Source organism: Mesoplodon bidens, assembly GCF_964165515.1.
Source record: "Mesoplodon bidens genome assembly, chromosome: X".
NCBI lineage: Eukaryota > Metazoa > Chordata > Mammalia > Artiodactyla > Ziphiidae > Mesoplodon > Mesoplodon bidens.
In genome coordinates, this window is record NC_138163.1 from 107,525,377 (window position 1) to 107,535,392 (window position 10,016).

The following is a 10,016-nucleotide window of genomic DNA, read 5'->3' on the forward strand; positions in this document are numbered from 1 at the left end:
CCAAGGGACAGGAGTTTGGGAGAGAGGTGCTCAATAATTCTCTAGAAAACTGATTGTAGTCTACGTGGAAAGGCAACCCAGGTCTCTGTTCTAACCCTAGGATGAAATATTGATGACCCCCATTGAAAGAGGATGAGAGATCACAAACTGAAGAGGAAATGTCACCGATCCATGAGACCAGCAGAATGTAAATCACGAACAACCCAGCTGGAGGGGTTGGCCAGGAGGCACAGGACAGGAGTGATGCCCAGCTTCAACGCCCTCGTCCCGGCCGTGCTCAGGGGCTTGGCGGCCTGCTGAGAAAAAGATTTGTTTCATCTCAAACTATGGTCCTTCATAAATTTTTAAAAATTTACTTAAGCTTCTTTCCTAGTAGAAGCTGAGCAAGAAGAGACTGTCCTGTATGGCTGGGTACGGGAAAGCCGGCCTCGCTGAAGGTCAGGACTGTGCCGAGAAGGGGGGCAGGGGGGTAACTGAGCTGCTACAGAATCAGAACAGCTGTCTGTCCGCACCTCTTTGTTCTCTCATTATGTAAACCTGGGAGAGGCCTCAAGAAACCACATGACACAGTGTCCTGTGTATACCCCATTTTATTGACTGAGGTCACTAGGGGTGTAGCTGAGAGTCAGATCTGACTTTACTCCAGTTTCCAAATCGTCTTGCACAAGAAGTTTATATCGCAGACTTCAGTTTCCTCCTGTGGGAGATGATAAAAACAATCCTCCCTCACAGAATGGCGAGGATTAGTGAGAAGGCAGGGAATCACCGGGTCTGGTGAGGACTCATCAAATCTTTCACTGGGACTGGCGCCCTGGTCCCCTTGGTTAACCGGTGCTCGCTGCGGCCAGGCTCCCGAACCCTAGCCTTCATGGAGAGCACTGCCAGGCAACCCTGCCCCAGGGACTCCAGAGGCTGCCTTTGGGAGCTGAAGCCATCTTCCACCCCCACAGATGTCTCAAACTGGTTGTTCCAGGCCTTTCTGAGCCCACTGTTGTTGCTCCTTTCTCTCTCTCTCCTCTTTTCCAAAGGCGAGGAACTGCTCAGCAAATGAGGTGCTAAGTGCCCGGCGTGCTGTGTAGTGGAGGAGACACACACAGGTCTGGGACTCCCTCCAGTCTACAGCCCTCACACTCCAACACGGACGGCTAACTGAGACAATCCCTGGACCATCACCCTAGCTCCGCTGCCAGCTTTGGACCAGTATCCTCCTCTTCGGGGGAGCTGCCCCACACAAACACATCCTCCAGTTATGTGGTTCCGGGGGCGCCCCCGTTCCTACCTGACCCACATCTCCCTCACCACAGCTGACTGGTTCAGGGGTCAGCCAGTCCCAGTCCCACCCCTTATGCCTCCTGTTGTCGGCTTAAGGCCGGGCACCTGAGGACCAGCCTGGGTTTGTTCCCCAGCACTGAGGGAAATGGAAAAACTTACTCCTTGTGCTTCATGGGTCTTTGAGGGATTTTTCCTTCCACTCTCCAGGAGGGAAAAAGGGAGCAGGACTGATATATATTATTGGTGAATTTAGCAAAAGAAATAAGAGCATGATGATTCGGCTCTATCTAGACTGTTTAACTTTGGGATCTGCATTTGCACCAAGAGGAAATGCTATAAGCTTACAACGGCTTAGAACCTGTAGTCATCCAGAACTTCCTTTGGGGAACTAGTCAGGGTAGGCTAACTGCGGTCACAAATATCCCAAGTCTTGCTGGCCTAAGACAGTACATTTTTATTTTTTGTTCTGACCAAGATCCAGTGCACAGGGGTGGTGCAGGCGATGGGGTGATAGTCTCCTTATGTCATTCAAAGGCTCAGGAAGGGAACCCATACGAGAGCAGGTTTCAGATTACCGCAGACCCGCTCAGCAGAAGAGGAACAAACAAAACAGAACGACACAATCTATTACAGAAGAGATACACAAAAGTCTTCTAATGTCAGAAAATGCCAAGCTTATTGGCACTTGGGATGCTCCCTATCTTACCTACAAGCTCCACACCATGTACCCCGAATAGAAAAGACTCCCAACCTGACACACTGAGCCCCTCCACTCAGAGGAGAAGACTCTTAGTGAAATGGGCGTCCCAACTGTACATCAGATCCATGCTAGTTACCTTGGCTGATCACATGACTCCTTTACTCCCAGATACGAATGGACAAATGTTTGCCAGATATTTGAGGAAAGTCAAAGAGAAGATCATGATGAACAAACAGAACTATTTCTGGAGAAAAAAACAACTATAATACAGGAAACGGAAGAGAACAGTACCCAAAATTACAAATTCATATTCTCAGAATTTTAAGGAAGACAATGGGTTTATAAAATGAGAACACGGTGCTATAAGAGGGTGCACTTAGAGAACAAGAGAAAGTCCTTGGAAACTGAAATATTTTTGCAAAGTTAAAAACTTAATAGATACCAGGTACGCAGGTCAAAGTCACCCTGCCTCACCCAGGCTGTGATGGAACGTGGGTGCAGCGTCCGTGCCCCGCCCACCCCACGTGACCACTTCAGGCAACAGAACCTCAAGCCCACCGCCTAACTCCCGTAACGGACACCATTTCCGGTCTGTCCCAGAGCGGCCGCCCTCTTCGACCACATGGGTACGCTCCGAGGCAGCGACCGCAGGCCCCGCGGCTTCGCCTTCACCTTGGCCTTCACGCCCGCCACGATGCCCGTGCTGTCCACCATGAAGCAAGCGCGGCCCTCGCAGGTGCGCCAGAACTACCACCCCGACTGCGAGGCCGCCGTCAACAGCCATTTCACCCTGGAGCTCCACGCCTCCTTTGTGTGCCTGGCCGTGGCCTTTTACCTTGACCGCGACGACGTGGCCTTGAAGCACTTCACCCGGTTCTTCCTGCGCCGCTCCCACGAGCACAGCGGGCGGGCCCAGGGCCTGATGCGCCTGCAGAACCAGCGCGGGGGCCGCCTCAGCTTCCAAGACATCAGGAAGCCAGTCAGTGACAACTGGAACAGCGGCCTCAAGGCCATGAAGTACGCCTTGTTCCTGGAGAACCGCGTGAACCAGAGCCTGCTCCACCTGCACCAGCTGGCCACCGACAAGGGCGACCCCCACCTGCGCCACTTCCTAGCAACTCACTACCTCAGCCAGCAGGTGGCGTTCATCAGAGAGCTGGAGGGTCATGTCACCACCCTGAGCATGATGGAGGCCCCGGATGTCGACCTGGCAGAGAACCTCTTTGACAAGCTCACCCTGGGCGACAGCGACAAGAACTGAGCCTGGACTGGACCTCCCCAGAGCCACGGGATGACCAGAGCGCTGGTCACCGTGCCTGCCATGCAGACGGCAATACTGCCCTTGCAGAGAAGTTCGCTTAGGTTTTTGGTTTTATGGGGTTTTTTTTGCAACAAGTGCAGGACTCTCTTTTCCTGGACTTTACGTTATCACTTAAGTTTTTTTCTTCCACTTTTTCCGTTTCTTCCAATAAAGTTATTTGTTCCTAAAGAAATAAAGGTCTCTCCTTGGTTCCTGTGTGCAAATCGCTCACTTTGTAAAACAGGTATCCAGGAGGCTCTCCACCCACCCATGCCCCACCCACATGCAGCTCAGGATCTCCACAGAGGGAGGGAGAAGGCATTCCATGGGGCCCTGGAAAGTGCAAAATCCATCTTCCCCTTATAAACAATGTGGGTATATGGGGGGTGGTGAGGTGAGGCCCTGCTGAATGCGGGTCCCTGCGAATAGCAGGAGTATAAAAACACGGTATAAAAATCACAGTAGCGTTGCTTCTGGAGGAATGGGATGGGACAGGGATTAAAATAAAGGGTCTTTTAACTTTACCTGAAAACTCTGAGTTCACTAAAATATGTAAATGTTAGTGTTTGTTGATTCTGGGAAGCAAGATGGAGACCCCAGAAGCCAGCTTGGCAGGGTCCCTCTTTCACAAGCTCACCCTGAGCAACAGTGATAATGGTAACTGAGCCTCAGGCTGGCCTGCACACAAACATAGGGGTGACTCCCTAGTCACCATGATGGACATGCAGACTGCCCTTACAACATGTGCAAATGTAGGTGTTTTTACTGTACTCTTTCTTCCATTAAGGTAACATGGTACCCCAAACCCCAAATTACCTCAATAGAAGGACTGAAAAATATAAGGTCCAGGCTGAAGGTCAATTTGTGATATTGAATATCAAGTAGAATATAGCTCTCTGAAGGTGAAGCCAAGTTATTCTGACTCTGGCTGCTTTGAAGAATGTAGAGGATGAGGACAGTTGAAGCTGAAAGACCAGTTAAGAGATCACTGTAGCAGCCCAGAGAGACAATGGGGTCTTGAACTGCGGTGCTGGTACAGGAAATGAAGAGATGCGGACAAATTTCAGATGAACTGGATGAGTCTACAGGATCTGCTTTATGGACCAGAGGTGAGGAATGGGAAATGACGAAAATAATCTAGGCTCAAGTTTGGATTTGAACACCCTGGCTGATGGTCGTGCTATTTATTAATCTGGGGGTGTCTGCAGGGGGACTCGAGGGGCTGGGAAGGCGTGTCATGTAAAATCTGAGATGCCTATTAGATACCCAAGAGGAACTGTCATGCAGGTAGCCAGAAAAACGAATCTGGACCTCAGGGGGATGTCAGGTTTGGAAAAATACATGTGGGACATATTAGCCTATACAATATACATAGATGGGTTGAGGTCATGGAGTAGATAAGCTCACCAGAAAGGAAGCAGAGAGTTTATGGCACAGGCGGCCCCAAACCCAGAGCAGCCAACACTCAGAGGATGGGATGAGACACTGGAACACCTAGAGAGCTGCTGGTCCCACTCAGACCACTGCCTCATTCCAGACCGTGGCCACCTGTGTCTGCTCAGAGTTTCTCTCAAAATCAGCCTGTTCTTACTCTCAGTGTGGTCTCTGCTTTCTCCCTTCTCGATGTGGAGAGGCGTGAGCCTATTACCTTGTCTTCTTGACTATAGGCAGAAAGACAATTATTTCCCAGTAAAAGGATTTCCCAAGGAAACGACAGACCTGCTTTCCTATGTTTGGTTTGGTTTTGTCTTTTCTGTTCCCCTTTGGAAACTCTTCCCCTCTCTCAGTCCACTCTCTATTTGAGCTGATGAAATCTGTTCCCATGTAAACCCTAAGGTTGTCTAGGTCCGAGAAAAAATACTCAAAACATATTGTTTCTTCTGTGTCGTGTATAGTTTACAAAGGTCAGAGTTAGAAATTTTCAGACTTCGTATCCTATATTCAAAGACACATGAGTAGCTTGAGTCATTTTAGAGTTACTAGATTGCTTTTAATATTTACTGAAATATGAACAAGTTTAGCTAAGGAGTCATTTTTTTCTACATTTCCCTATAACTGTGCTTCAATACTTTCTTAAAAAGGAGGATTATGGTCCTTTGAGTTTAGTTTCCAGAAAATGGTGTTGAATGGTATTTCTCCCTTTACTCTTTTTAGTCAAATTTGTTTTTTTTTCACTCTTTCTCTGTCTGCTTTGAAGTCCCTGCTCTCTCTCTGATACAGTCTCACTATATATATACGTATATATATATATATATATATACGTATATATATATATACGTGTATATATATATATATATACGTATATATATATACATATATACATACATATATATACACTGTTCTCCTCTAGATATCAGGAAGCACTGGCTGAGCAGCTGTTTGTGAGTGTTTACAACTATAAATTGACTGAAGATCCTTCTTACTCTCCTGTTTTGGAGAAGCAGTTCGCTGTCTTGGATCCTTCACCACAGGTTGACTGGATTCAAATCCCAGTTGAGCCACTTCCTAAATTGGGGGAACTTGGGCATGTTATTTCACTTCTCTGCACCTCAGTTTCCTCATATGTAAAACTGGGCTAATAAAAGTGTCAACCCCGTTGGAGACAATATTTGCAAATGATGCGACTGACAAGGGCTTAATATTCAAAATATACAAACAGCTCATACAAGTCAATAACAACAACAACAAAAAAACCAACCCTATCAAAAAATGGGCAGAAGACATTTCTCCAAAGAAGACATACAGATGGCCAAGAAGCACAGGAAAAGATGGTCAACATCACTAATTCTTAGAGAAATGCAAATCAAAAGTACAATGAGGTATCACCTCCCACCAGTTAGAATGGGCATCATCAGAAAATCTACAAACAACAAATGCTGGAGAGAGTTTGGAGAAAAGGGAACCCTCCTGCACCGTTGGTGGGAATGTAAATTGATGCAGCCCCTGTGGAGAACAGTCTGTAGGTTTCTTAAAAATCGAAAAATAGAGCTACAGCATGATCCAGCAACCCCACTCCTGGGCATGTATCTGTAGAAAACTATAATTCGTAAAGATACATGCACCGCAGTGTTCATAGCGGCACTATTTACAACAGCCAAGACATGGAAGCAACCTAAGTGGCCATCGACAGATGAGTGGATAAAGAAGATGTGGTATATGTATACAATGGACTATGACTCAGCCATAAAAAAGAATGAAAGAATGCCATTTGCAGCAACACGGATGGACCTAGCGATTATCATACTAAGTGAAGTTAAGTCAGACAGAGAAAGACAAATGTCATATGATATCACTTATATGTGGAACCTAAAATATGATACAAATGAACTTATTTACAAAACAAAAACAGACTCACAGACATAGAAAACAAACTTATGGTTACCAAAGGTGAAGTGGGGAGGCGGTATAAATTAGGAGTTTGGGATTCGCAGATACAAGCTACTCTACACAAAACAGATAAACAACAATGACCTCCTGTACAGCACAGGGAACTATATTCCATATCTTGTAATAAGCAATAAGAAAAAAGAATATGAAAAAGAATACGTATGTATAACTGAATCACTCTGCTGTACACCAGAAACATATTGTCAATCAACTAAATTTTTTAAAAACCATCAAACCCATTGGGTTGCTGAGATTAAATGAGTTAATGTTTTCTAAATACTTACAACAGTGCCTGGCACATACAGGACATATATTATTTGTAAGCCACCATTTATCATCCTTACCATCATTATCATTCACTTAGTGCTAAGTTCATTTGTGGTGTTTATGACTTGTTGATGAAAGGATTTCACCTTTATACTTTGCCACTAGGGGTCTCTCTTGCCTTTCGACCAACTGTGTCACTCTGCATATCAAGAAGGAGAAATCCTTCCCAGCTGCTTGGCTGCCAGTTGCTGCCAGGCTTCAGGAGGGTAGATGGCTGTTTCCAGTGCGCCAAGCTCAGGCCCAAGCCTGGAGGTGAGTTTTGCCGTGACAGCCCTCTGTGGTAATTCCCCATTTGTCTCAACCAGCCTCCCCTTTAACTCGGCCCCTGGAACAACTGTTCTGCTTATTCTTCCCCGACCCAGGTGGCCTGAGCCTCCCTCCTCTTTCCATCCTGAACTACAGTCCACTCCTCAGAGGTGGCAAAGACTGAAAGGATGAAAAGCTAATCCTGATCCCACCCATCTTCTGGAGGTTTGGACCTGAAGAGGAGAGGAATGGGTGGCTTGGAAGGGGAGAATGGCCAACAGGGCTACTGATAACATAATAACGAAAATTTAGGTCACCACGCACTGGATTGAGCACAGAGGTTCTCAAGCTTTGCCGCACCTTAGAGCCACCTGGGAGTCTGTAGAGCTCTCGATGCCCAGGCCACCTCCAGGACCAATTACATCAGTCTCAGGGGCAGGACCAAGACATCCCAGGTATTGAAAGCCAGTGCAAGCACCTTGCTACTCAAAATGTGGTCCCTGGACCCGCAGGTCACTGTCATCTGACACTTTGTTAGAAATGCAAAATCCCAAGTTCTACCTCAGACCTACTGAATCAGAACCTGCATTTTAACAGGACCCCAGGTGATGAATAATAGGCACATTGAATTTTGCGTAGCATTCTTCAGCATCCTATTTGTTAAACGTGGTGGCTGCACCTTGGAATCGCCTGGGATGCTGGAAAATAACACTGATGCCTCGATTTAACCAACTCACTCAGCCATACCCTCATGTGAGTACCGGACCAAGCACAATAAAAACATACCAAGCACAATAAAAACCCGAACAACAATGATTGAACCAACAATTATCGATCACACACACATATTTACATACGAGCTTTTGCGCAATGCGCTGTTTTGTCACAAACTGGTGTTTTTAGAGTACGGGTTGGCAAACTACAGTCTGCAAGCCAAATCTGGTCCCCAAGGGTTTTGATAAACAAAGTTTTACTGGAACACTGCCGCACCCAATCAATTACCTATTGTCTGTGGCTGCATACGCACTAGCACTACAACTGCAGAGTCAGTCATTGCAACAAAGACCCTGGGGCCGGCAAAGCCTAAAACGTTTCAGGAAATCTTTGCCAAGCCATGTTTTACAGTAATTTGCCACAAGCCCCGAAGTCATCTCAAGCCATCAAATATTTTAAACTTTTCACCTGTCTTTATGCAGCTCTTTGTCTTTTCCCGTTTCCTTCCATTTTCTTGTCACTTTCAGTGAATATTCTAGAATGGCTTGGATGTTTATAAGATTTTATACACATCCCTAACCCTCACACGCCCCAGAATTGTAGTTGTCACCTTCCAGACTGACATCTTTGCGTATTTCACAAAGTCAACCTGTCAACTTTCTTTGTGTCTACAGCTTCCTGGGCTCCACGTGTGGCTTTGTTAATTAAGGGCCAGCAGTCATCTCTCTTCTGGGAGCATCAGAGTGGGACTAGCCATTTTGATTCTCCATAATCACATAGTCATCACACAAGCTGTTTAAAGTGTACTCATTTTTAAGTTACTGCAATCTATTCCAATCATTTTTCTTACTGTGAGTCATTTAAGTTTCATTAATATGCAAAGCGACTGCCTTGCCTGAGGAGGAATAGACTCCTTCCCTTTAATCTGTATTTTAACGTTTATTTTTTGGTAACATTACTTTTGGTTTACAACATGTTATATCTGATATTCACTAGGCCACATGCAACAAGGAGATCTATTCTCTTTTTTTTCTGTGCGCTAATTCCCTGGGCACGATTTTCTTTCTCCCCGAAGTTTAATTTTTCTATAAAGTTGATGGAGAAGTAAAAGTTCCACCTTAAAATATTTTTTAGAACCGTAATCCAAGAAATAAACCTAAAATAAAACATTCTAGGAGGGAGCATTCATGCAGCTTTGGAAATTTTTAGCCAAATGGCCCAATTAAAAGAGCCAAGAATTTTTAGCCAAATGCTTTCAACAAATTATCCTGGATTCTTTGAAGTTTTCTGCGCTATGCTTGGCACTAGGAATATAATATGACTCGGGCACAGTTCCTGCTCACAAGCGTGGTGGAAAAGATGGACACACAGAGAGATAGCACCAATCTATCTGAGGAAGAGCTAAAAGAGGAGGCTTACAAGGTGCCCTGTGAGTGCAGGAGAGGAAAGGGGTCTAAATCTTACCTGGGTCCTAGGCAACATCCGCTGTGGAGGTGACACTGAGTCTTCAAAGAGGCACTGGAGTTCTACAAGTGGAGAATAGTGGAAAGGGTATTTTAGCTATGTTCATTTACTGCAGAGGAGCCAACAGAGTGGGAAAGGTTACAAATTCAGGAGTGGACTGGGATACACTTAGTGAAAGAAGACCCAGAGGAGACAGGGGAGAGGCGGTGGATTTAGGCGACACAGGAGGAGGGACAGATTTTTCCCCTTTAAGGAACTCTACCAAAACTCCTCTCTCAAAAGGAATCACTGGCTTACTAATTCACGTTACCATTAGTCTCTTTTCAGCACTTGCTCTGCTTGATCATTCCGTAGTTCTTAACAGTGCCCTTCTTTTCTTACCTTCCTTGTCCTTTCGTGGTTTACCTAAGGTTTATCTAGAGAGAACTATGTAAAGCTAACCATCCTCCTGCATTCTGCTGTTGGCCTCTTCAACCCTTGTTCAATATATATTTCCCCTCCAATTCAGCCACATCCACGGGCCAGTCATATTCTCTCTCTCTCTCTCTCTCTCTCTCTCTGCCCCCACTCCCAGGCGCTTCCCTTGACTATGACATTTGCACAGCC

At 45.9% G+C, this 10,016-nt stretch overlaps 1 protein-coding gene across 1 annotated transcript; it reads left to right on the forward strand.

Moving 5' to 3' along the window:
* Positions 1-2,548: 2,548 nt before the first annotated feature.
* Positions 2,549-3,233, forward strand: LOC308608779 (ferritin heavy chain-like; the record flags this gene model as incomplete). Its single annotated transcript, XM_081222114.1, has 1 exon — positions 2,549-3,233. The coding sequence occupies exon 1, from the start codon at positions 2,595-2,597 to the stop codon at positions 3,231-3,233; it is 639 nt and encodes a 212-aa protein (XP_081078240.1). The 5' UTR covers positions 2,549-2,594.
* Between the last annotated feature and the right edge of the window lie 6,783 nt (positions 3,234-10,016).